Source organism: Pelodiscus sinensis, chromosome 11, assembly GCF_052426305.1.
Source record: "Pelodiscus sinensis isolate ZL-2025 chromosome 11, ASM5242630v1, whole genome shotgun sequence".
NCBI lineage: Eukaryota > Metazoa > Chordata > Testudines > Trionychidae > Pelodiscus > Pelodiscus sinensis.
The window spans coordinates 25,858,040-25,885,908 of record NC_143062.1 but is presented as its reverse complement, the minus strand read 5'-3'; the positions used below and the strand labels follow the sequence as shown (position 1 = coordinate 25,885,908).

General features: G+C 45.6%; 1 protein-coding gene across 7 annotated transcripts in view; it reads right to left on the bottom strand.

Annotated features, from left to right (window-relative positions):
* Positions 1-2,056: 2,056 nt before the first annotated feature.
* ABHD6 (abhydrolase domain containing 6, acylglycerol lipase) overlaps positions 2,057-27,869 on the bottom strand; it is a 40,164-nt gene continuing 14,351 nt past the window's right edge. For 3 of the 7 annotated variants that reach the window (XM_006130888.5, XM_075938848.2, XM_075938844.2), the window contains exons 3-9: positions 22,353-22,509; positions 17,555-17,668; positions 15,324-15,456; positions 9,396-9,553; positions 7,355-7,409; positions 6,185-6,285; positions 2,057-4,062 (exon numbers count right to left, since the gene is read on the bottom strand). In XM_006130888.5, the coding sequence (XP_006130950.1) occupies positions 3,886-4,062; positions 6,185-6,285; positions 7,355-7,409; positions 9,396-9,553; positions 15,324-15,456; positions 17,555-17,668; positions 22,353-22,509 (895 nt within the window). In that variant the 3' untranslated portion in view covers positions 2,057-3,885. The other 4 variants (XM_089781208.1, XM_025188572.3, XM_089781210.1 and 1 more) reach the window with 4 other exon arrangements.

Here is a 27,869-nt window from a genome sequence, read left to right as displayed (position 1 = left end):
TAATTTTTTTTTTTTTACCAGAGAGGAGGTGAAAATAACAGACTGTCTGGTTCAATAGCGGACACCTGGCAACCCTAACTGTGCCCTCAGGTCCACAGCAGTCTCACCAAACACAATGGCCTATCCCTCTGGTGGAACCTCCCCTATGGAGCAATGGTTCCTCCTCATCTGGAGTGGTGCTACAGAACATGCAAGGAGTACTGACCCTCTGCACTTCTCCAAGGTCTGCCTAGGGTTGCCAGATGATTTCAGAAAAAATAGAGCAAAAAAAAAAAAAAAAAAAAAAAAAAACACATGGCCCATTTAAGAAATGTGTGGTGAGGCTTTTTGGCCAGATAGTCCAGGATTTTCGCCTCCTGGCCAGGATTTTCGCCTCCTGGCCAGGAAAAATATCAGAAAGTACCAGACATTTTAGGTGTCTGGTATTTTCTGTTTTTTTTTTTTACTGGACAGGAGGCAAAAATACCCAACTGTCTGGTTCAATAACAGACACCTGACTCCCCTAGGCCTGCCCACCCCACTCCCAGAGCAGCACAGCATGAGTTCTACTTTGGTCAGGCAGGGCTTACCCCTTACACAAATGTAACATGCACCTTTTATTTATCTCACTGAGGTTTAACTTTCCTCCTTCAAATGGACTGCAAAGCACAACAGTAACAACCTGCAGCTCATAAGAAGTTTACACCCAAAACAAATCCAGCACCAAGACCTAGGGACAATTATACAGATTACAAAGTCTCCCTATTTTTGATTACATGACATAGTAGGAGAGGATGTAGTTTCTACTATGGCCTCTCCTATTGGGATTTTTAGGCCAGAACACAGTGCTTTATCATTAATCGTGTTTATTACAGTGGAGTCCAAGGACCAACCAACAGAAGGACACTACAGGCAGTCCCCGGGTTACGTACAAGATAGGGACTGTAGGTTTGTTCTTAAGTTGAATCTGTATGTAAGTCGGAACTGGCGTCAGCCGCTGCTGAAACTGATCAGTTTCAACTGCGGCTGAATCTGGATGCCAATTCTGACTTACATACAGATTCAACTTAAGAAACCCAGGCGTCCCCAAGTCAGCCGCTGCTGAAACTGATCAGTGGCTGATTCCAGGAAGCCTGGGGCAGAGCAACTCTGCCTCGGGCTTCCTGTAGTCAGCCGTTGGTCAGTTTCAGCAGCGGCTGACTTGGGGACACCTGGGGTAGAGCAGCTGGGGTGCTGCTGGGTTGCTCCAGTAGCGCGGCTCCTGGGCGCTACTGGAGCAACCCAGCAACACCCCAGCTGCTCTGCCCCAGGCATCCTGATTCAGCCGCTGCTGAAGATGAGGGGGCTGAAGATGACAGGTCAGGGGAGAGGTTAAAAGGGGCAGGTGTGGAGGCCGAGTTTAAACCCCGCAGTTTAGACATACCCTCACCTGTTCATGGATTGCTCTGCAGCTGAGGCAGGAGATAGGTGTCTTCAGGGAATCAGCATGGTCCACACTCAGAGGAAGGAACATAGGCATGTAGGGAACTTGTGCAGCAAAAACCTGGGCATCAAGTGAGTTTAGATGCCTATAGGATTGGGCTGCAGCTTAGCGGGAGTTTTGTGAATTGTACTGGTGCCTAAAAGCATGAGAGTCAGACACTTACGTAGCTTTGTGGGTCCCACCCTAAGCAATTAATTATCCATGCTAAGGTATAATGAGATATTAAAATCCCCACACTATTACATACATCATTTATGTAAATAGCGGGCCAACAATATCAGATGCTAATTCACTTAGACTTCCAAATGTGAGTCAGTTAGAATCTATGTACCTCATTTGCCATTTGAAGTGTGAATTTACCTCAAGCTTTTTAGGACCAAATCCTGTTCCCATAGAACACAACAGTAAAACCTCTGACATGACGGAAAGTGGGATTTGGCTCTCACCCCCACCTGTGTGTCTCCTGAGTCTCTGAAGTAATCATCACTGCAATGAGGCTTTAATAACCTCGAGTTCAGAAATTTCAAAATCAACCAAAGTACCCCCCTTGATACCCACCACCATCCTCCCCCAATGAAAAATTCATGCATGGAGAACTCTGTAAATTACTAGATTTTAATCCTTTGCATATTCCGGGAACCATGTGTAAACATCTAACAACTTTTTTCCAGATTTCCACAAATAAAATTGTCAGCTACTTTGTATTTATTCCTGGTGTAGAAACAATGACCAAGCAATTAATCTAACAACATATTTCTAACTTTCTAAAATAGGAACGAGGATTTTTCTTTTTGAAACAAAAGACAGCCTAGCAATGGGTTTCAAATGCATATACAGATCATAGGTAGATTGGAAATGGAGCGCAAAGATGGCTCTTAGAAATGCAGGCTTAATTGTGCAGTCTACAAGAGACTTTACAGTTTGACATTTTTCCAAAGTGTAACAACGATGTCCAAGTAAGTAGTCCAAAGGGACTAAGTGATGGTTTCATCCCGCACTCTTTCAAGGAGACAATGCACTCTTCAGCTTTCTATTAAATACTAGCAATGCCTGAGACCAAGGAGAAGACTCTCATGGATGCTGCAGCCTGATTTTGTAGATACACAGTAGGGATTTGAGCTGCAGAGTTCTGGGGGCGAGGCAGTCTAGAATCAGTCTCTACATACCATAAAAGGTGCATTACAGATAACAAAAATTAACTCATCTGGCTCTTCTGTTTTGAGATAATTTCATTTAGATACAAGTTATGACTATAAATTTAATTATACATATAATTCAAAGGGAAACATTACTGTATTTTGTACTTTTTTGTACCTCTACATTTTAAAATGCATTCAATTGGAGCATATAATACATCTGCTAGCAATTCATAGTGTAAAAGATGTAGAAACACACAAGCCTTGTATAGCATCTAACCAATATTATTACACTTATCTCATTAAGCTTACACTTGTTTTGAATTACGTTACCAACCACAGAATTCACAGAATTCATTAAGACACTCATTATTTACATCAAAATATTCAGTAACACAATATAATAGAAAAGAGCCAAGAGCTCACGCTCTTGTGTTAACCTGAATTTGTCTGCCTACTCATCTAGCTACGGTATTATTGCTTAATCAGGCCCCAAACCTAATAGAATAAACGCCCTCAAGAGTTTTTCTTCACTTGTTTTAATAAACATCTTGAAATTGCTCTCCATATTTGAACTGTTATATACATAGGCTTAACATCAAAAGAAAGCATCCTCCTTTAAGCAAAGCCGGATTGTACGAACACCTCAATATTCTAGATGTTAAGGCAGTATATATACACAGGAGCTATTCAGGGAGTAAAAATACATCCACAATAAGTGTAAACATTCTGGACATACAGTCATTTTCCTTTTGCGCACTACATTTTATGTGTTGCCTGCATTTTCTGCATAAATCATAAGTTAATGAGTTATATCAGCAATACTTCAATAGATGCCTGGAACATCAGAATTCTTTTATAACAATTTATCATGCAGTGCAATAGATTCTAAGTAGCAGTAATACCTTCAGTCTATGAAGTTTTCCTACTTCCCATATTCCTTCCATTTTCTAACAATGTCTAACATCTACGTTCCAATAAGTTTTACAATAAATGAGATCATGTATCCTGAGCTGCATAAACTCAGAGTTGTCAGTACATTCCATAGCTAGAATTTTCTGATTTCAGATTATTTTCTAGTTTCATATTTTAAAAAATGGAGATTGCTCAATGGATCCCGCAGGTCATTGAGTGTTGTTAACACTACAGCTTTACATACCAATCATTCAGGTTTCCTCAGGGACTCTGGCACATTTGCCATACTTTGTACAAGATCCCTGAGAATTGATCAAAACATCAGTATTTCACAACTCAAAACATGTTCAAGTGCTTGACATCACATGAAGTTCAAGCTAGTTTCTTATTGTTCTCTGTGTTATGCACCAAGGCTAAAAATTCCAATATGAGCTTCGCTGTTTTCCTGGGCCGCTCTACTACCACAGAGTGTCCACAGTTTTCCAAAATATGTACCTGACAGTCAGAAATGGATTTTGCTAGAACATCTGCTCCAGAAACATCCAGAACCTGAATGACAGAAAAAGTGGTAAGTACCAAAGAAAACAGTTTCAGACACAAATCAAAGTTTTTACTGGCCATTCCATGACCTTGTTTGAACAATCTCGTGTGTATTTTACATCAAAGTGGGATACTAAGTTACCATGGAATGCATTTGTTTCCCAGATCAGATTCTTCAGGCACAGCATTATCCAGACATCTCCCTCTGGCCATCCTGCAGCATGTACAAGCCATGCCCGGGAGTAGAGATAATTCAGGCACCAACCACATACAACGGAATTTTACTGGTTATAATTTAAGCATACTCTGTGCATGTCTGTACACATGCATGTGTGTAATTAAGTAAAACATACACCTCCACCCCCTGTAGCACAGTTTTAGAACCAGGTGCTAGCAGTTTGCAGGCAAAAAAATCCTTGTTCATATTGATCAGGGAAACCATTCTAAGTCCCTAATAACAATTACCAAGTGTAATGAGCACCAATATGAATAGAGCCCACCACCAACCCTGTTCCACTGACATTTACCACAGACCTCACTCTGGTCTCCACTTTTATTTCCATTTCACTTAAACTTCCCTATCATTTAACTTGGCCTACGAGCACAGGAGAGGATTTAAAGTTGGTCAAGATCAACCCACAGAATGATTCTCTCTGGCTCCTCTGCTTGGTTTAGGGGTCTATGGCAACTCAGAATTCTCTGAGATAGCCACAGCCTTAGCATGAGCTCTGCTTCCCTCTTAGCTGGTAGCAGCAGCAGCTCCAGAAGCACTGTCTCCCATCCATCTCTCCCAGTAGCGGGGGCTGCTCCCTGCTCTGGTACAGAACTGGGGAAGATGATTAGCAGGATCCAGAAAGCCCACACTCCATGGCAGACAAGCATATGAAGGGGGAAGCCAGCCCAGACTAGGCAAATCCTATTCCAGCTGGACATGGCACTTATTGGCAAGTACAAGCACCCTTTGGGTGGGGTGGGATGGGAAACAGGAACTCACATGGGGAAAGGAGCTATTACGAGGGCACCTTTTGCAAGTAATACACTCTAAAAAAATAAAAAAAGAGTGCCAAGGTCATCATGCCTTTTATTTAAAAATCCATCCAACTTCCAGCTGGTTCCACTCACTTGTTTGAGAATATTACATTTCCCCTTCTATGCCACAGCACAGGCCCCAGTGTTGAGCTCCCCAATAGCTATGACTGGGGGCAGAGCAGGGCAGAAGTGGCTCTAAGTTACCCTTCTGCTCCTGTATTCCAGGGTTGTTTGGGAGTCTGCCTGGCTCCTAGAAGAAGCTAAGCAACCTCACTGTTCAAGTTCAAGCTTTGCTCACAGCCTCTTACGAGCTGTGGGAAGCAGAAGAGAGCCAGAGAACATACTACACTGGCCTCCCTCCCATCTCTGAAAGCCCTCTGACAGGGACTGGCATAGGGTTACTATGGCAGGAGAGCTCCTCCCCCCCGCATTTCCACCACCTCTATGCCACCACAACCCTCTAAAGGAGCTCAGATGAAGGGGAGATATGACCTTATAGCCTCACTTCTACACAGCTCTGCCCATGCTTATGCCTCAGTCTCTTTTCCTTTGCACGTGTGCTTTACACACATTATTCTCCTTTCTCCTCTGCACGTGTGCACACACACCCTTCTCCTCTCTTCACATTCCTTTTGTCTCCTTCCTAGTCTTGCATCTTTGTGCCTTTTTTCCCCTTCTGCCACCTCTCTCTTCCTTGTTGCCAAGACAACTCTTTTTTTTTTTTTTGCCTCAAAATTCCTCTTCCAAGCCCACTTTTTAGCTTTCCACTAGCTGCTCCCTCCCTCATGGCAATTAACCAGACAGAATCTAAGCTCTTGGTAGCCAGTTCCCTTCCCAGATCTACTCTCCCTGTTGATGGTCTTCCTTCCAATCATCCTTCATAGACTCTCATATCTACTTTGACTGGGAGATCCACGGGACAGACAGGCCTGTAAAACACCATGCAAATCACTAGTGCTGTGTAAATTAAAATAATAGCATCTGTAACCTACAGTCTTCTAGTTCATTAGTGGCTCATGCAACATTCATAGAGATGGAAACAGAGCACCAACCTTTGCATAAAACAATTAAAATAAATAAAACAGCACAGCAGAAGCAGTACCTGATCTTGTTTTCCCCAGATGATCTGTGTTGGGGCTTTGATCTTGCTCATGTTTTCATGGAGAGCATGTCTGGACTTTTCATCTGCAATTTCTAAAAATACTTTTCACCAGAGAAGAATTAGTCAAACACCAGTAGGATTTGTTCCATTTACTGCTAATCAGCACAGGCTGAACCCTGAGGGAATGATTTCCTTTATTCTTTCAGCAGGCTCTGTCGCAGCCAATGCAGGTCTGCCTGAATAAGGAAAACCTGCCAGAGGGGGCGAGAGTGGAAGGAAAAATCTGCAGAGTGCTCCTCAGGGGGACTGTACCCCAGCTGGTCCATGGGAAGGGCAAGTAGGGCCTGCCCACAAACTGCAGATCCCTTTAGGATCCATCAGTGGGGTGACAGGATGTCTGGCCTCTAGCATGACAAGATTCTCCCACAGTTTCACTCGATGAGCAGGTGTTAATTAAAGCTGACCAATAATTAGAGCAGATACAAACAGAAGCGAGGAACTTAACTGTTCCAGCCAAGGAGGGCTGTTATCCCAAGCCAGGGAGCTGGGAGAGGGGCACACCCATATTCTTTTAGTGAGGAGGAGAGCTGTATTCCCCTCCCCATGACTTCCCCTTTGTTTCAGCCCCTGAAGTCGACAAACTGAGGCAAATACAGCTCCTGGGTATAAGGGAGGAGGGATAGAAAAGAGCCTGGTATAGAAAGGCCCTGAGGAGCAGCAAAGACCAGAGGGAAGGATCTGGCTAGGTATGAAGGTAGGGTTTTTCTGGAGTTACCATTTAATAAACCTGATGGGTTGTTTTCTTTTCCTTTTTTGGGGATAGGCCCTCTATGAGGACTATGTAGTTTGTTTGGAGCAGGGTGGGACTGTTCAGCTCACAATACTACAGGAAAGAGGGGTGCAGATTTTGACTGTGTCCCTCTACCCATAGCTCTGCAGGAGGCTGACTGCAAGAGGGGTGGTAATGCATGTCCCAGAACACTGTCCTGCCCACTCCTCCCCCAGCAGACAATCACCACACCAGTAAAAGCACCCACCACAGGGAAGCACTGCTCTGGAGACAACTTGGTCCCCTTCTGTATGAGAGGGAGAGATTGGTATACAAAAGGGCATTTAGGCTCCAAATCAAGAGACTTTGCACTAGTTCTGCTTTGCAAGAACCACACTTACATTTTCGGTAAAATTCATTATGTGGGATGCGAACATCAACGAGACCCTGCAGGATCTAGAAACAAACAAACAATGTGTATCAGGGCAAGAACAGACACGTTACACACGCTGCCACTCTGGAGTGACAGCACCTGCAGCCATTTCCTGGGGACACTGGACAAGACTAACCAGGATCTGACTCTGGGACTTGGACCCTGTCTGGTCTGTCCTTTTGTGCACTACACAATGTAATTATAGCACAAACTTACTTGGCGACACCCTCTGATGACAGGCTTTTGCCGTCAGACTTGGGGAAGAAGGCTCTTTTGTACCGCTGCAGGGCAGGAGAGAGTAAGCATCTTATCCGGAAAAGACCTGACTCCTCACAAAGAGGCTATAAAGCTTGTCGGATAAAAAGGAAGCAGAGAAATGCCTTTCATGTTGTGAGCTGAAATTTGTATCAAGCCAAACTATGAGCTCTTGCCAGATTGCCTCAAGAATGATTATACATCATCTTATAGTTCCTTTCCTCCTATAATCTATTCTTACATACTGGACAATAACTTTTTGTCCATCTAGCTCTCCCTGTTATCTATATTTACTAAAATCATTCGGGACTTCCCTCCAAGCTGCCAAAGAATTTAAATCCTGTCCACAGGGAGGCACCAGGAGAGCATGGCTGGAAAAATCTGAAAGGAAAGTGGTCTCAACAGCAGTGAAAATAACTTAAAACGGCTTACAGGTACTGTCCTATTGCAACTCGGGTTTTTATTTCCAGCTTTTTATTTAGCTCCTGGCTGGCTTTTGCTGCAGCTCAACCAGCTCTTGCCGGAGCTGTGCACCTGGTTGCACTTGCTTACTTTCAGCTCTGACTCTGAACCACTAAAGATACTAGTTAGATGCAGAAATTGGGGAAAGGTTCTATAGCCTGTTTTATACAACAGGTCAGACTCATGAGGATGATCATAATGGCCCTTTTTGGACTTAAAGTCTATGGAAAATTAGAGACCTTGGAAAATATTCTCCCACTAACATTCTCCTCCCAAAGAGGGATAAATCTCCAGAGGAAGGCAGCATCATTGGTGCAAGAGACTCTTCCCCCTCCCCAGCACTGACGGATGCTGTCTGCAAAAGTTGCTGCAAAGAAGTTACATTTCTGAGCAGAAACCTTCTGAAAGTTTCTAGGAAGACAAAAAAAAAAAAAAAAAGGTGACTTGTTGCTATTGGTAGAACTATGCAAATGCCAGACCTTCTACACTCAACCATCTGTGTGCCCATTATAATTAATTCTGGTTTAATAAAATGAACTAGGTCATGAACAATATGTCCCTTTGTAAAGATCTAATTTCATAGATACTCAAATGAAGGGCTAGTCATAGGGACAATATCTCCCAAGCTGATTTGGAGCACAAGAAGGGGAAGAGAAAGAGATTTTGGCAGAAGTCCCACATCTTCTCATTAGCTTTTTCAGTCCTTTCATGAAGGCACAAATGCCACAATCATATTTCTGAAAACATACACTGATATATTTCTAGGACAACAGCAGGCAAATACCGGCTCCCAGGACAGATCTGGTTCTCCAGGGTTAGCCCCTGGCAGGCTACAGCCAGGTAATGTGGCGAACTGCTGCTAATTCCCCACTGACGAAAATTGCTTCAATGATGTGTTAAAGCATGCTTGACCTAGTGAGAACTGCAGGACTGGACCCGAATCAATGTAAAACACAAACTCCTTGTCCTTATGGACAACTTCAAACTGTGTCTTAGAAGTGGCCAGTATTCTGTGCAAAATGCTAAGAGCTCTTTCTTTCTCCTTCCATAAATAGATAGCAATGTTGGAGAATTATGCTGTTCTAAGCTCCATCCTAGAAAGTGTCATTTCAGTTTCATTGCCTTTCCCACAAATGTTCTGTTTAAAATCCTTGGATTTCAGTAAGAGGCAGGCTTGCACACTCAGTTTCTCTGTGAGAGCTATTCTGCTTATGGCCCATCCTGTGTCTACTATCTACATCTACTATCTTCTGTAATGATTAAAGAGGATGCGACTGACTAGGATTTTTTACCTGCTGAGGTACTTTAAAACGCACATAAGAACAAAGCTTCAGCATGTCTGCCATTTCCTCAGGTGTTGATGGAATTAAAGGAACCCTGTCCATACGTTCAGACTCTTTCAGCTCCCGCAGTTGCTTAAGAAATTTGTTATCAGTTGGATATGGCAGGCCTATGTATAACAAACAAAAATAACCACATGCTGAAATAATATTAGCACTAAACACAGTGCAAATACACATTTGCTTTGTGTTGCTCCCAATCCCCCATTCCTCTGAGGATGAACTGAGACCAATGCAGCATAATCAAGATACAGTTTGTTACTGAAATACAATGGCATATCTGTCCTGCAGGAGTTTCTCAAATGGAATCTGCCAATTTTACCTTTTTGTGTGAAGTGGATGAAAGAGAAGAGAACCTTTGTAATTTCTGTTAAACCAGAATTTCAGCTTCTTTGCCAGTCTTCTCACAAAATAACTTACTATTTTCCCTCTCTCTCATTCTTTGGTAGATCTTGATTTCTCCTGTTTTCTAATTTCCTGATTCTTTTTCCTAACCTTTTTAAAGAGACTATTAACAGGAACACCATCACTTCCCATAGGCCACAATTTACCTCCTCTCAAAAAAAAAAAAAAAAAAAAAAATCAGTGAATCTCATTGCCAGTTCCATCCATGGAACTAAATTTTTATGACAGTATGTAATATATTATGTAAGACATATATTCTATGCACAATACAATATATTCCTAATGATTGCAGTTCAGCCAGAGGAACTCAATTACCAATTTCAATAGCCTATCTGCCTGCTTACTCATTCAACCAAGGGGGGAGGGGAAATATCTACACATAATACATGTTGCAGTATTTAATAAATGACATCCCAGTCCTCCTTACTCACCATAACTTTGACCCTATTGTTCATCCGTCTGGTTGCCTCCCAAACACAATGCAGAGAATTTCTCACTTTAATAACACAGGAGGTGCATATCCTGGATACACTAACAGTGCATTACACCAGAGAACGCCATAAGCAGCAGCAGGGAGGGGGGTACTCCATCAAGGATGTGGAAGGAAACACACCAGGGGAGCAATGTGCATATAGTGGGTGCAGGGAAAGTCAGGATACATTATGACAAATACTCATGTGATGCATGAATATAATGGAATGGTAACACTATCAACAGCTTTTGGGTTGAACACACAGATAGAAACAAACAAACAAAAAATCCTGATGAAGATAGAAACAAAATCTCCATTTTCTATGATCTTTTTCTAATTATTTTGTACAGTTAAGCTACAACAGGATGTGGTAGAGCCCCTCATGACTTGGGACATACTATTAGCAGGTAGCCACAGCAAACCACGCGTCAAAACGAAATCCCAGACCACGAACTCCTGAAGCACTAGCACTTTATTTCTGTATGCTTCATTTGTTAAGCTAACCCTCGGTATTGGGAAATTAAAAAATGAACACTGCAAGGAAAATACAGAACCAATGGAGTTAAAAAATTCTTATTAAGTGACACTATTGGCCTCACACAACTCTTTTGCAAGAAGGTTTTCCCCAACCAGTTCTACAACAAACCTCTTCACCCGTGGTCCCCAACCCGGTGCCTGCGGGCGCCCTGGCGCCCGCCGGGCTCTTTACATGCGCCTGCGGAGCAATCTGGGCTGGCAGGTGCCAGCCCCGGGCGCATGGCCTGTCCCAGCCCCGGGTGCGCCGCGCGTGCCAGTGCCGACCCTGACCCCTGCCCCCGGGTGCACCGCGCGTGCCCTGGCCCCGGCGCCGGCCTTGGCCCCGCGGCGCTTATGGGGGGAGCGCCGGCCCCGGGCGCGTGGCTATGGGGGGGCCCCGCCCCCGGGCATGTGGCTGGGGGAGGCCGCCCCCGGGCGGGCAAGTGTCCCCGTCCCCTGGTGCCCGGCGGGCGAACGGCCACGCCCCCTGGCGCCCGACAACCTGAAAAGGTTGGGGACCACTGCTCTTCACTAATATCAACACAGATCCTAACTATTATATGAGAAGATTTAACCAAGGCCTCTTCTACTTCAGTGGCTTTCAACCTTTCCAAACTACTGAATCCCTTTCAGTACAGCCCTGCAAATACACGATATCCACTTTATATCTGCTGGTATACGCACCCGCGGATGTGGATTAGGGAAGATTTGAGCAGTTAACCAAAAACCTTCACCTTTAATGGGTGAGGATTACCAGTTAAGGGTAACAGGTAGGGGGCTTGAAGCAGTTCCCTGCCAGCCCACAGGTAGGAGGATATTCCAGCCCCGTAGGGGGTCCACTGCAAACAGAGGCTGCTCTGGCTGGGCTGGAGCAGCCCCTGCTTGTGGTGGGAAGGAGGGCACTCCAGCCCTCCACTCTGCCCCCTTTAATCGGTTAACTGGTTACACAATACATTTCACTGGTTAGCCAATTAAACGGAATTTTACATCCCTAATAGGGATGCACATAGCAACAGCTCATTTTTGCAGATACAGATTCCACACAAGTCTCAGCCTTTCAGGGGTCTGGCTTACCTCGCACACCCTCAAGTTTTACCTCATTTTAAAACTGCTTGCTCACATAATCAGACATAAAATACTGGCATTTCACTGTACACTACTGAAATATGACTTCCTTTTACCACAGAATTGTAAAATAAATCAATTAGAATATTAACACTCTACTTACTTTTCAGTGTATAGTCTACTGCAGTGGTGGCCAAACTTACTGGCCCTCTGAGCTGCACGAGATAATCTTCAAACATTAGAGAGCTGGAGCATGCCTACCAAATGCTGAGTCTCGGGGCTTCAGCCCCGCTTCTGCTAAAGCCCTGAGCTCCAGCAGGTGAAGCCCCAAGACCCTCCTCATTGCAGGACAGAAGCTCCTGCCCCACCACCTCACTGCAAAGTAGAGATCCCGAGCTTCCTCCCCATCCCTCTCAGTCTGGTAGACTGGGGGGCAGGGAGCTTGCAAACCACACTTTAATGGTAAAAGAGCCACATGTGGCTCTCAGGCCACAGTTTGGCCACCCTTGGTATATAGAGCAGTATAAACAAGTCATCATCCGGAAAAAATTGTAGTTTGTATTGACTTCGATTGGGCTTTTCCATGCAGACTATTGTAAAAGTAGTCAAATATCCAGATGAGTTGATGTACCCCCTGGAAGACCTCTGCATACCATGTACCCTAGTTGAAAACCACTGCCTGACAGACAGACAGACAGACAGACTGACACAGACACACACACACACACACACACAGTTATTCACATCACTTTCTTTGTGCAGAGCAGCTCAGGCGGTAACTAGGTAACATTCCACTTTGCCTCTATTTCTTGCCTTGGAATCGTTAGTTTACTGGATAAACAGCAGCAGCAGCAGCAGCTATGACAACAGGGGCAAACCAAAGCTTTTCCTCCACGCAGATAACACTGTGCCAACACCATTACATTACAGCACTTACATAAGCTTGTACATAATAGTCTGGCCAGGTATCAAGACAAGAGAGTAAGCTGATGAAATGTAAAATTCTGCATAACCAATAGAAATGTAGCCGTGTTAGTCTGGTGTAGCTGAAACAAAATACAGGACTATGTAGCACTTTAAAGACTAACAAGATGGTTTATTAGGTGACGAGCTTTCGTGGGCCACGAAAGTGGGTCTGGAAGTGGGTCTGGCCCACGAAAGCTCATCACCTAATAAACCATCTTGTTAGTCTTTAAAGTGCTACATAGTCCTGTATTTTGTTTCTGCATAACCAGGTATTTCAAAATTCACATTTATTGAGTAACTTCCCTTGTTGTAACAGTCTCTAAATAGCTGGAGACAGCAAGGGGGACTTGGTGACAGATTTGGGCAGGATCAATTAAGCAGTCTTCCCTTTTAGGAAAACTTAAACAATGAATAGTCTTGCAGCACCTTAAAGACTAACAAAGCACGCAAATGGCATCATGAGCTTTCGTGGACACAACCCACTTCTTCAGATGACTGGACGGACCCAATTCTCACTTACAGCAAGGCCTCTCTACAGCATTCTCACAGCATAAAAGGTATCTTAAAGCAGGGCCAATGTAATTTACACCCACTTCCAAGACATCTTCCGGTACCAGAATACTGCAGAGAGCCCTTACTGTGAGCAAGAATCGGATCTGTAGTGATGAGACTACCCAGCTAAATCCTTCTGCTGTTTAAAACAGACACTCATGAAGGTAGTTCAGATCAACTCTCTTGACCCCCATTTCTATTAAACTCAACTGCTCCTGTCCAAGACATACGGCTTTGTGCTCTCTTGCTCGCTCCCTTAGAAACATCACACTGAGCGTAAAGGTTGAGGCAGACTCTGCCTAGCTACCCAACAGCTAATATTAGACTACTGAAAGGTGTTACAATTTAAACGTTTCTAATATAGGCCACTCTGAGAGAGCACAACCCTTTGATCTGTAAAAGCCAGTGGGGAAACAGCAACTCTGTCAGTGGCCTGCAAATACTCCTCCACATTCCCAGTCCCTCCTCCAAGCTACACTTCCACTGATGGAGGGGAGGGACGGCAAGAGATGGCAAAGCTGTTCTCTGTACAGAGATCTCAGAAAACCTCCACTTTGGTATAGTACAAGCTCAAAGGCAGCTAAAAGCAAAGGTGCTGATGTATGTTGTCTTTCTCTGAACTGGGCATTGTGGAGGTCAGGACGAATTAGGCATTTCTCTTTGTGACTAGATTCTTCCTCCATGATATCAGTGTATGAATATTCCATTTTACATGTTTGCAGCTCAAATCAATTCAGAACCAATCTTTTTCAAAAGCATAGATGGTCTTTCCCCTCCCCAGCTTCAGCTAATATTGAGCTATGCAACCACACAGTTTTCTGCACACATCATTAACAAAAAAAAGTCACCTTTAGGGCACATCGAGGGATGTAACCAGTTAACTAGTGGCCCAGCCGGGTTTTAAAAACTGAGTGATGCTTACTGGTAACCTGTTAACTGGCGGCCCAGAAAGACTCTCTGCTCCAGTCCAGCCAGGCCCACCAAGCCAGGGGTGGGAGTGCTACAGCCTGACTGGGTTGAGGCAGCTCCTCACACACAGTGTGGCATGGTGGGCCCAGCCCAACTGGAGCAACTCCCTTCCCACAGAGTGGCAGACCCAGCCTGGCTGGAGTAACGCTCTGCCTGCAGTATGATGCAGCAGGCCAGGCCCAGCTCGAGCAGCCCCCCATCTGCAGCAGGCTCAGGCTGGCCAAAGCAGCCTCCTCGCAGTGCGGCGCTGGGTTCCTCCAGCCTAACCAGGCCCACTGCACCACTCTGCAGGCGGAGGACCACTGCTGCCCAGACAGGCCAGAGAGGCTCCTTCCCTGCACGATCCTGATTAAGCAGTGAAACGTAACATAATCAGTAACTGATTAAGCATGGAACATTTCAGCCTATGTAGGGGTTTGTTTGAGAAAGCTGGGAAAATGGGGGCTTGGAACAGACATTGGAATTCAGCTTTCACAGCATTTATTATTTCACCCTTTATGTGTGCTGTGTTCCAGGAATACATGTATTGTCCTGTCAGAATATGAATTAGTCTTGTGGCTACGGTTCCCTGTAAGTTGCACGCTTGTGCAGCTGCACAGGAGAGATTCAAGTACTGTCCAGAGTGCTTAGCTAGGCTTTTTGTTTCTACTGGTGTACACATTTGCACATGCCTTAGTGCACAAACATTTACTTGGGACTTGGATGGAAAAAAATCCGCATGTGGATGGAAAAGATTAGAGGAAACACTGCTTAAGGCATATAAATAAATCTAAACTGGATTCTAAAATCTCAGTTGGTGCCAAGTATTTCTTCCCACCATCTAAGTCACAAGGTTTACATTGGATTCAGTACTACCTGTGGTTCCCTAAACTAATCCTTTGATGCAGACTAAATACCTAGCTACTTTCATTCTCCGTTTATATTGTGCCACTCACCTGCAGGGCATACAAGAGACAGGCTGCAAATCTCTGCTGGATACCGAGCAGCATAAACTCCTGCAACATTTCCACCCATTGAGGTGCCGATCAGGTGAAAGGGTTTTCTGTTCAGCTTGATACATTCAACAAACTGAAACGGAAAGGGCAATGAGGCCACAGGGAGCAATTACACAGTTACAATCAGTCGTTAGAAAAAAATAAGCTACAAAGCTACTAAGGAAGACAGCAATCATGAGACCTGACAGCATTGCAGTAAGTTCTGAAAGCAAAGCTAGAGCAGTATGGGGGAATCCACAGAATCTTAGGACCACCCATGCCTTCCCTTTAAATAAAAGGGAAAATATTTACAGTGCTGAGGGCGGAAGTCACCATCCACACAGCAGGGGAAGTTTCCCCACCTTGTTCCAGCAAAATGCCTTGTCCCTGAGCAGGAGGAAAAAGCTTGAGAGCAACAAGAATACTTGCTACAAGAGTAGTTTGGGTTCCATGACCTTTTAGTTTTTCGCCACTGCTGAGACTGTCAAATTAGCAATAAGTATGGAGGCAGTTTGTATGACAGGATACCTGCCCACTGGAATGGCACTAAGAACACCACTCTCCTCTCCTGTTATTTTTATTGTTTCACAGGTCTGGCTGCTGCTTGACAGATAACCAAAAGCACAACCTAAAAGGTTATCAAATAAACACTGATGGAACTTTTAGTCTCTACTGACTCAGGCCACTTGGGCCGTCCGTCTAAGGCTTAAACGCTCTATAGGCTATTACCAAGCCTTTGAACCAGCCAGCCTCATCTACTTCTCTCTGTTTAACATAAAGAGGGAAATAAATTGCAGTCTGATCCATACTATAAAAAACATTTTTCACCTCCTCCCACCTTCCAGCTTGGTCTTGTTCCTCTTCTCTCCTACATCCCAGCCCCACCCATCTTGATAATACCAATAAAGGAAGAAGGGGGAAATGCAGACTTCTAAACAATAAAACATGTGGTCCCCACCTGCTGTTTATTTCTGTAACATCTTGCCAACCGCCTCTCTGTTTTAAGAGCTCTGACTGCAGACCTCAGCTTAGGAGAGATTTAACATTCTCTGTTGAGGCCTGATGCTCATTTACATGTAGATTCCTGTACACACTCTGGCCGTGCAGAGGTGTTAACATAAAAAAGACTCTGGCCCAGAAAATATTAAATACTTAAATCACATGTGAAGTAAAAAGCAACACCCTCACAGGTACAGCATCTGCTGATGATTTCAAAGGAAATAGACAGAGGTGCTTGTCAGCTTTTACTGAAATGAGGATTCAATACCATGTCAGCAGGGCTTAATCTGACAGAGCGGTGCATGAGTGACCAGGGGACAGAAGGGTGAACATGTAGGTGGTGATCCTGGATCCCTGCCCATTTTCACTGCTGGCACTTGAACAGATGTGTGGGTGGAAAGGAACTGAAATAAAGTCAGCGTATATGATTGGAGAAAATACCCCTGCTGTGCCCTCACATCGCCACTCCCACCCTTCCCCATGGGCATTTTGTCTTTTGCCCTTTAATTATGACTCTGTGTGGCTCAGCCATTATGCTAAAAGGAAAATTTACACATTTGATAATCTGGGCAGCAAAGTACTAAAAAGCTCTCCCATCATAAGAAGCGCCTGTGAGCTGTAGTTTTAAGAATGCGTTTGATTCTGGGACACATGGTCCTAGCTGTAATTTGCACGTATTCAAACGTGCCTAAAGCAATAATAAGACTATTCGGGCTAATCAATCACACGGCAGGAGATTAGTCCTTAAAGGAACAGAGGGACATGCTCCCTCTGCAAAGTTCCTTTTCTAGGATGGTTGCAGCTTAGCACATGAAAGAGAGCCAAGGAGCAAAGACAAGATGGGCTCATTTAATGAGCCAAAGGAATACACAACTGAGCTGCAGGAGGGGACAGAAAGGAGAAGTAAACCACACTTGCTACAGGCCAGGAGTAGATGATTTCCCCTGCAACAAGAGGAGAGCAGGGAAATGACTTCATGGGGGTTTTTCTGAGCTGTACACTCACAGGCTGCCATCTACACTGGGCTGAAGCCAAGAGCACAATCTAACTTCCCATGTGTTTCACCTTCAATCCTCTAGAGAGAAGAAATCCTGGGTTTCCCATCACTTCAAAGACAAATCAAATCCATATACCCTGATTACCCAGGAAGGTAGACATGAAGAACGGGTATAAAATATATCTGAGGCCATCACCTGATGTATTCTTTTAACTTGCCCATTGATGGAGTAGTCATCTAATGATGATCGGGTAGTGCCCTCGTGACCAGGCATGTCAACACAAACCAAGTGCAGGTTCTTCGGGAGGAACTGCGGAAGCAAAGCACTGGGCAGTTAGCCTTGAGAAGGGATGCTATGAAAACAAATAATGAAGGAAAATGGTAATTACAGAAAAAATTTATTTTCTATTAGAATCTCTATAAAATGTGCTGATTAGCACAACATAATGCATGGCTGTACTAGGGATGTAAGTGACTCGTCAACTAGCGACTTGACTAGTCGCTCCCCCACCCCTCCTTGCTGCCTCTATCAGAGACAGGCAGCAAGGGGAAGAGAGCAGGAGCTGGTGATGGGGGCTGCTGGTTTAAAAATGAGTTCCCCCTCCCAGCACCATCTCCGCAGAAGGGCAGAGGCGTAGCAGGGGACCACACGGGAGCTGGGAATCAGCTGTCCCAGTTCACACCTGGTCCTCCCGCTGTGCTTTAGCCTTTTAAATGTATTAAGAGCCTGGGCACTAACCCTGCTGCAGCTCTGCAATTTCTCTCTCCCCACCCCCGCCATCAACTAATTGACTAGTCAATGGAAATTCCATCGACTAGTCACTTAGCTGATGAAATGCCATTTAACATCCCTAGGCTGTCCCATAGTACATCAGTTCACTGTGAGCTGGTATTGTCTTTTGAGAAACTTAAAGTTGTTTTATGGTTTAAAAATGGAATCCAAGAGAAAGAGAAGGGGTGGTGCTGAGAAAGGGGAAGAGAAAGACTGTGTTATTTATGAATGTTTGGTATGCGTCTGCCCAGTATGAGAAGTGGTTAAATACCAGGGCTAGATTTCCTACACGCAAAGCATCTCTCCCACAGCACAGCCTTGCCACCGCACAGAGATGGTTTCCAGCAGAGCACAGGTGGCTTCTCCTTTCTCGCAGAGATATTGCTGGTAGAGCACTCTCGGCACCTGACTACACCCTTTCCCCTGGCTAGAGGGGAAGTCGATACTTACAGAGAAAGCAACTTGACTTCCTCCTGCTGGCATCATAGGTCTGCAGCGGGGAATTACTGTGGGGAAGTGTGAAATAAGTTCCTTTCAGCAGGCCGGCCCACGACATTTTGGCACCTGAGGCGGAGAGCTCAAATGGCGCCCCCTTTCCCCTTCACTTGGGCCAAAACTTTGAAAGGTCTCAATTCTGCCTTCTTCCTGTTCTACTCCTCTCATGGTACTGCTCTGCTACCTACCCCAATCATGGGCAGCGAGTTATATGGGCTTGTGGTGCCCAGGTTCCAGCAATATTCAGAGCCGGGGGCCCTGTTCCACCAATATTTGGAGCTGGGTCTCTCCCTGGCTCTGAATATTGCTCCTCCCCCGGCCCCAGAGCGTCCCCAGAGGAGAAGAGGACTTGTAACGGGGCACCCGCAGCCCCAGTGTGATGGAGTGCAGGGGCTCCGCCTCCGGTCACGCCACAGCAAGCTGCCGCGGCAGGCTAGCCCTGCCCCCATGCCCTTGCGGCGCATGCGCACACTGCGCCAGACAGGGGTGATGGGATTTGGAGGCCTCGCCCCTGGCCGGACACTGCAGCGAGTGGGCGTGGCGGGCCAGCCCCGCCCCCGCACCTTTGCAGCGCATGCTCACACCACACGCCGAGTATTTTAAATGCTGGCGGTGTGGCAGACAACGGGGAGGGAGTCCACCCGGGCCTGTGGGGTGAGCTCAGGGAGGTGCCCACCCTCCTGCGGCAGCTGGAACCCGGCAGGCAACCTAACGGGGCGGACGCCCAGACTCTGCAGCCCCAGAAGGAACAGGCAGTGAACACCAGAGCAGCCTATGTCCCCTCAATGGACAGCGGGGTGGCAGGGCCTGATCGCAGACTCCAGCCCCGCTACCCCGCAAACTGGAAGGCAGAAGGTAGGGGAGGGGAAAAATAGGGGGAAGGAGTGGGAGAGGAAGGGGCTTGTGATGAAGGGAAGGGGGCAGGTCAGGAGAAGAAAGGGGAAGGCACCAAGAGACAGGGGTGCAGGAGAGACAAATGCCAGGGGCCAAGTACAGACAATGAGGAAAAGTGCAGGAGAGGAGGTGTCAGTGGGAGGGGGGCAGGGAGATGCTGTGAGAGAGGAGAGGGGAAGGGCATTGGGGACTAGAGGGGGGAGGGGAAAGTGCTAGGAGAAGGTTTGAAAGAGGGAGTGGGCATAAGGAAGGCAGGTATGGAGCAAGTCATGTGTGAGGGCACAGGGGCATGAGGGGTACGGGGGGGCAGAGAGTGGTGAGGGGGTGGGCATCAGGGAAAAAAGAGGACAAAGGGGGCAGGGGCAGTGAGGGAAGGGGGAAGCACCAGGAGGGTGCAGGGCTAAGGGAAGGTGCAGGTGCCAGGGGATTCGGGGGGGTGAAGGAGAAGGGCAGACACCTGCAGGGGAGGGACCAGCACCAGAGGAGAGAGGCAGGGCAGGTGTGTAGAGGGAGGTGTTAGGAGAGGGGATGAGGAGGGGTAGCTCACATGATCAGAGTGGGGCTACGGGAGGAGTGGGCACAGGGGGCAGAGAAGGGCTGGTGGAGGGGGGCAGGTCTCAGGAGGGCTGAGGGCAGTGAGAAGGGCAGGAGTCAGGACAGCAGAGGACGGTGAGGGGTTGGGGGGGGGGGGGCAGCAGGAACCAAGGGAGCTGATGGAACAAGGGGAGGAGACATGGCAGCAGAGAGAAAAGGTAGAGGTTTAAAAATATTTATTAATAACTTGGGTGCCACAGTGGCACATCCAAACAAGCCACATGAACTCAGTACTGGTGCACAACACAAAATTCATTCTACTCATGGGAGGAAACTCTTAGGCTATGTCTACACCAGCTGTTTCTTGCGCAAGAACACATCCACACTGCCATGTGCGAGCTGTGCTTTTGCATAAGAGCATCCATGGCAGCGTGGATGCTCTCTTGCCCAAGAAAGCTCCGATGTCCATTTTAGCCAAAGGGGTTTCTTGTGCAAGAAATCCCTGCCAAGCATCCACACTGCCCTCTTGCACAAGAGAGCTTACACCTGTTAGAAAAGAGCAGAGCTCTTGCGCAAGACACCCTCTCTTACCACGCTGTACTGTAAATTTCCTTGCGCAAGAGCAGGCAGGCAGTGTGGATGCTCTGTGGGTTCTTGCACAAGAACGGCAGTACTTGCACAAGAAGCCACAAGAGTTAATGAGACACACATGGGGTTAATGCAACTGCAGGATAGTTGCATGTGGGGAATTTGGTGGGGAAAAGCCCTTCGAGAGGGGTGACATGACACCTTTTACTTCTGGTCATGTGTCCATCTTGCCCCGAGCGTGTTACCTCCAGAAGCATGGCTAATGGGAGGGAGAGAGGGGGTGCGGCTAACGAGGCCAGGGGGCGTGGCTAATGGGCACCACCAAAAATTATAGAAACCTGCCGCCCATGACCCCAAAAAAGGAGAACTAACAACTTAAAATGCCCTGTTCAAAAATTTTAAGTAACACTTAACTTTCAGAGCAGAGAGAATACATATGCACCAGCAACAGAAACAATTTTCTACACTCTGGGTCCTAGTGGTGCCTCCTCCCCCCAGACTGGCACCTGAGGCGGCCACGTCAGTTTGCCTCATGGTAAGGCCAACCCCATCTCTCAGAATTCTCCTAGCCACACTGCCATTCTGACCAGTAACACCCACTTTTAGGAGGGGAAAACGCCCCTAAGAACATCGCTGGTGTCATGGAGATGATGCCTCTTTTCTTAGACTACAACCGTTCTCTCCCTCAGCAAATTTTGGGTTTTAAGGGCCTTCCACAGGGATTCTGCCTAGATACTGGCACAGACTAGAGCGTGAATCTAGCCCAATATATTAAATACCAGAAATGACCTAGTATTGTTATTATTCACCTGATTCCAGCTATTAAGAAGAGACTCCATCCTATTAAGTATAATTTAAGAGCCTGTCATATACAGGGGGACAGACTGGATGACCTGGTGATCCCTTCTGATCTTGAATTTGATAAGCATGTCTACGTGGCAAACTTGAGTCAACTGGGGTTAGGTCGTCTTACAGCCATTGCAGCAATTACTGTGGTGGCCAATGACCACACTACCTTCCTTCTGCTGCTGGAGCACGTCCTCAGGAAGGGTGCTTCCCACTGACTCAAGAAGAGCAAAATGGGAAGCTGAGAGAGCAGGGCTCTCATAGCCACACAGCTCCTCACTGGGAGCCCAGCTACCACCAGAGCTATTGGCTTCTCACCTCCCCATAGGGGAGGTTCCTTCCTGAGCAGAGGGCTGGGGTGAGAGGCAGGCAGGAGCCTACCACTACCCAGGGTTCCCTGCAGGAGCAGTGAAATTGACAATACCACCAGCCAACAGATAAAGTAAGTATCGCAGCATCTACATGGACACCGCATCACCCGACTCACACCTCTCAGGGAGGTGAACTTACTGTGTTGAGGTAGTAAGGCACTTACATCGGTGAGAGCAAGGCGGTAGCATGTACATTGATGTTAGGCAGCTGACATCAACCTAACTTTGTAGTGTGGAACAAATCTATGACATTAAGTCTGGAAGCATAAATCCTCTAAAATTTGAATGACAAAAAGGGGTGGAATGCACCAGATGATCAATGTGTACAGTAGCTGAGGATATTTCTAGTTTTCTAAATAACTGTCAGAGCTGGGACCTGTAAAGCTAAGTTTCTGATTGTGCTACCCCTCCTTCACCACACCAACAGCCCTGAAAGTAAAAACATTCTCTTGCTAAAGTGGTGTTGATTTATTGCTAGAAAAATGGAAACATACCTTGACCACAGACAACCACATATCTTTGTGGGCTGAAAATCCATGCAACATCAGTATGGATGGTCTGAATCCAGGTCTTCCTCGATAGGAAAAACAGAACCGGTAATCGTCATAGTTAGCATACCGAATCTGCATGCCCAGTGCTCGACGCCAGTACCTAAAGACAAAGAAATAAGCAAAACATGACAGTGGAGCATGATCTAGTAGCACACAGGCAGACAGGACTCGTGGGTTACATTCTGGGCTCTGACTTGCTATGAGAACACAGACAAGTCACTTAATACCCAGATCCTCAATAGACTTAACTCCTACGAAATTCAATGGAAGTTTGGAACCTTTGCAGATCTAGGCATTAAGGTCTAAGAAGTACAGAGCATCTCTTGCAAACGGTCAGCAACACCAATCCCTAGTGAAATCACTAGATGCTGAGGATGCCTCAGAGCACGTGCTGAACTTTAACCTCAAGTTTAATCAATTTTAATATGGACACAAAATTCCTTCTTCCTCAAGAGAGGAATCACGAGGTTCAGTTTATATTAGAAAAGCACATGGAGATAGACTGAGCAGTAGTTACACTGACTCACTGAAGTTCAATGAGACATGCCACAGAGAGCTCAACTCCCACAGAAGATTGATACACCACATACATGGAAAGTGAAGCTCCAGTGTTGTGTAGGGCTTGTGTATGCCCTATGCACTGGGGCAGATCCAACCCTTAGGGCAGGCAGTCAGATACCACACTGATGAGTGCTGAGAACTTGAACAGAGCAGGACAGCTAGCAACTTTTATCAAAGTTTAACAATTCGGCTGCTGCCCCGGGGTGGCTGATCTCTTCCAATGAAGCTGGCCCAGAATCTTGGGTTAGAATAGGTGCTCCTGGTTTGGCCAGCTATGAGCACAGAGCTGCACATGGATTCTTAATGGATCAGGGAGACTCAAAAATGGAGGAGTTCCCTGAAGGAAGCTGTAAAGGGCAGATCCAGCCTGACAAGCGGGTTGAGCCAGACCGCAGATGTCCTGCCGCTTCCCCATCCCCAAGCCAATCAGGGCCTGGGGATGGGGGAAGTGCACAAAGTCTCCTCACAGCCACCTGAGTACCTGGTGGTTGACTAAGCTCAACACCCCTTGCAGGGCAAGGCAAGGAGCCAGAGACTTCCTGTGCTCCCCCAGCCTCACGCTGCTTCCTCTAAATCAGACCAGAATATTGACAAATACTGCTTGTGTAGTATCAGTTCATATAAGAAGCAATTATGACATCACTAAGACTGGATTGTGTTGCCATTGTGAGACACAGCAAAAAGCTTATGGAGTGTCTCAATACTTATTTACAGTAAACCCCAGGCTGGATTACCCAATAGGCAGACTAAGCACATGTTTAGGGCACCAGCAAAGCAGGGACACACACACACACAAGATTTTATGGTATAGTATCGTTTTTATTTTGAATTACATATGGAGGGAGGGGCACCATAATCTTTTCAGTGCTTAGGGCCTCAAAGTCTTAATCTGGCCCTGAGTAAACCCTCAAATTGGGTTTATGTGGTGCCTAGACCTTGTGCCAGTCCTAACACAGAGGTGAATTTCACTCTGAATGAATAAGTGTATTAAAGTTTGCCTCAGGGGCCCCCCGTGTAAACCATCACTAGACAAGATATTAACATTTTTAGCAACTGATCCTGATGGATCAATTCAGCAAAAGACAAAATAATCTGTCCAAAGCTGAACTGATCCCTCACAAGGTGTTAACACTATTAGTGGCGGCAGGAATGACAGCTAAACAGATTAGCACACGAAGCAAAGGAGGGGCGATCCACTGCCAGATGGCAGTAGGGCAGTCTCAGACCTCAAGCCCTGATGGAGACACACACCAAAAGCAGGTGAAAAGGCAAAAGACATTATGTAGCACTCAAACTACAAACTAAGACCCTTGCCTCCATCACTAAGCAGACCTAGTGCAACCCATAAGAACAATAAAGAGGAGAGGGGAGAGAGAATGGGGGAACGAAGGGCACAGGTTTTAAATTGTGTAGATGACCAGAAATGTGACATGCTGTTACTGGTTATCCCTGTCAAGTTTGGGATTTCAGCCTCTCTCAGAAGCTCACTCTACCGTGAGAAGTGGAAACAGCCACAATATTTCCCCTTTGTTCCCTCCTACAGGTGCCCAAAGAGAATATGATTTGAGAACAAAAAACAATTTCTAATGAAATACAACAAACAAATAAAACAATAAAAATCCAGAAGAAACCAGATTCACAGGAAGCAAGAACAAAAAAAAACAAACAAAAAGAGAGTTCTATGGAACTGCTGGATATTCTGCAACAAGATGTACAAAAGTCATCTACAGAATTCTTACTTAGGTCCGGGCATTATAGATCCAACTACTACAGATGTAGACTCAAAGATGAGCTTAGAAAAAAAGAAACAGATATTGATCTCTTTGAACAAATCCTCTCATCCTGTCCTCCACTCTGCTAATGCAGCCGTGCCATTCCTCAACATGAATTTTCCCCTCATTCCCTAACAATTTTTTTAAACATATAGCTGGTTCTTACCTCTCTTCCTCAGTTTGGCTCTTCAGAGCACTCTGGCGTCAGCATTTTTATCTCCTCTACTCTGAAACTCTTACCTATCTCTCCACTGATAAAATATTTACAAGAACATAGGAACTGCCATTCTGGATCAGCCCCAAGGTTCGTCCAGTCCAGTGCCCTATTTGAAGTGGTTTTCATTAAATAGAGGGGTTTATTGTTTGATTCAATGGCTTTCAGCACACCCATTGTACAAATTCTTGCAGCACTCCTGACCAAATGCTTCTGCAGAAGGTACAAGAAAGCCCAGAATAGGCAGAGTTGGGGTAATCTGCCTGCCCATGAAGGCCTCGTTCTAACCCCAACTAGTTGAGAGATCAGTTTAAACCCTGAAATCTTTTCCCAAACTCCTCTTTGTTACCAACTGTGGCTACATTGTTATCCATATCATCCAATCCTTCTTTGAATTGTGCTAAATTCTTGACCTCAAAGACATTCTGTGGCAATGTGTTCTCCAATCTAAGCATGTGAGTGAAAAAGCAACTCTGCCCCAAAATCTATGCGATCTTTGTTACAGCAATGGCTGCTGATAATTCTACTGATGATGGGCCATTATTCTCTGTGTCTTGGGAATGTGCATCCATAAACAAATTACTGGTTTTTTTTTTTAAAAAAGCAGCAACATCTACAAGGAAGTGAAAATTGGTTAATGCCCTTTCACCAACTGGATTTATACAACCCAGAGGACGCAGATGTCCCAGAACCTGGACTTACATTTCCATAGCAAAGAACTGGTGATATTTTTTTAGCCATCTCTGCATTCAATTTTTAGAAACATCATCCTGCCTCACAGTTTCTGATGTGATTCTTGAAGGGAAGGAATTCTTCCTCTCACAAATTTAGTTATTGATGTTCTTGGGTTTGATCACATCCTTCCAGTTTTAACCTTCAGTTGTCTAAATATATAGTTTAGGAGATTAATTAGAGTAAATCTGAGTTAGATCTACACCATATCTGTCTGTTAAAAAAAAAAAGAGAGAGAGATGGATGCTGCTGTCTTTGTCTGAGTGACTAGAGGTGGGCTTACAAAATTGAACAATGGTCAGAAATTGCTTTGGAAGATCAGTTTGATTTTAAGATACCCAGTACTAGAGAGGAATTGATGAGTGACAAAATGTAAACAACTCATACTATTAACTGTACATCAGGTACAGCAAGACAGCTGGAATGTCATAAGACATTGTTAAAGGAATATTTCTGACTAAGCCCTCAGCTGAAATAAAAAGAGAGATTGAAATAATCATTTCCATGAAGACTAAGGAACTAGTCTAGCTCTCTTCAGTTATTGGAAAGGATGGGATACAATTGGCTAATGAGGAAGATTATACAATTTCTCATCAGCACCTCAGTGCAAAAAAAAGAGAGCAAGCAGGGAACCATCTTTCTGTAACAGTTTTCACATTTCAAATGATATTCTTAATTACGAAGAAAGATGTGGTTTCAGAGAAGCTTGGCATAACCTGATACTAACAAGAACACTCAGATTAACATCCATATTCAAGAAACTGACAGGCCACATCACACGCTAGTAACCACGTGAAGGTATCTTGTGTTTGTTCTGAACAGCCAAGCCATAGTGAAATAAGACTGGCCAGGCTCCTGTAAGTACAGTGGCAATTTGCAATTCAGCTGTCCTGGGGTACTAACTCAGCCATTATTATTTCTCTCAGTGAGAGCCCATTATCATAGTCGCCTTTGCACAGGAGATGATAACTCACAGAAATGCAGCTTGTCATGAGCGGTCAAGAGTTGCTGCCCGGACTCTTGACAACTGCATTACCAATGCAGAATACTTCTGTATGGGGGTTTTCTACTACTTCTGAGCATAACAGTTCTATTTTTTTCTGAGCAGGAAATTACCATGTTTCCACTTGCTTGGAAGATTGCCCTGTCCCAGTTCACAGTGGAATCATGAAGACTTTACCAATTGCTCTCTTGCTTTTAATTATTTCCCACACCTGGTCTTGCATCTCTGCTCTGCTTCCCCCACATTCTGGTCTCACTGTGACAATCACTCCTGCCCACAAGATCCAAATAGCCTTTCTGATTGAGGAAGGTGTCTAACAAGACTTTTGTCCCCAGTCTGTTTTCCTGTACTGTGAAAAGTACAAAGGACACCATTTCTCATGGGCAAGCCCTCCCTCCCAAATGAAAGCAACCCATATAATCACACTCTGCCTGGCAACCTGCAACAAAGACAAAACCCAAAAAGCCTCATATGGGAGAGTGTGATAAGGAATGGTAACATTCCTTCAGGCTGTGATTTAAAGTGATGTTCTTAAAGAACAATACAAATTGCATAATAGCTAAACTCCGTATTACTGTCTCTAAGAATATTTCCCCCCCAGGTGCCAGCATACCTCGGTATCAAGAATAGCTGACTGAGATTTTGGGAAGTTTTCAGAACATTCCTTGTCACTACGCAATCCTGTCTCCTAAAATCTACTAGTGCTGGACTCTGCTGATAGTCATTTCTATAGGCTAGAAAAGAACATAACACTGACCTGGGGTCAGTACCTGGCTTTGTCAGTGATCTTGTATGGGGGGAAAGGGGGACTGGATGTGCAGCAGGACCCCCAAGTTTGAAGTGGTTTCCATTAAATCCAGTTTTCTTAAATGGCTCTCAGCACCCCCACTGTAAAAAAAACTGTTCCAACATCACTACAGGTTGTACCTCCAAAAACCAGCACACTCTGGTCTGGCAACATCCCTGGTCCAGCAAGACTATGGAAGCTCCTGGACCAGAGTCCCGGGGAGCCTAAGGGCAGGAGCACCAGCTGGGCTGGGCATCATGGTCAGCGGGGGACAGCACAGGATTGGGGCCAGAATCCTGCAGCAGACTCCAGCAGCCCTCGGGAGTGTGAAGCTGAGGCTGGAGCCCCATGGCAGTGTGGGGTAAAGCCGCAACAACCTCCAAGAGCACAG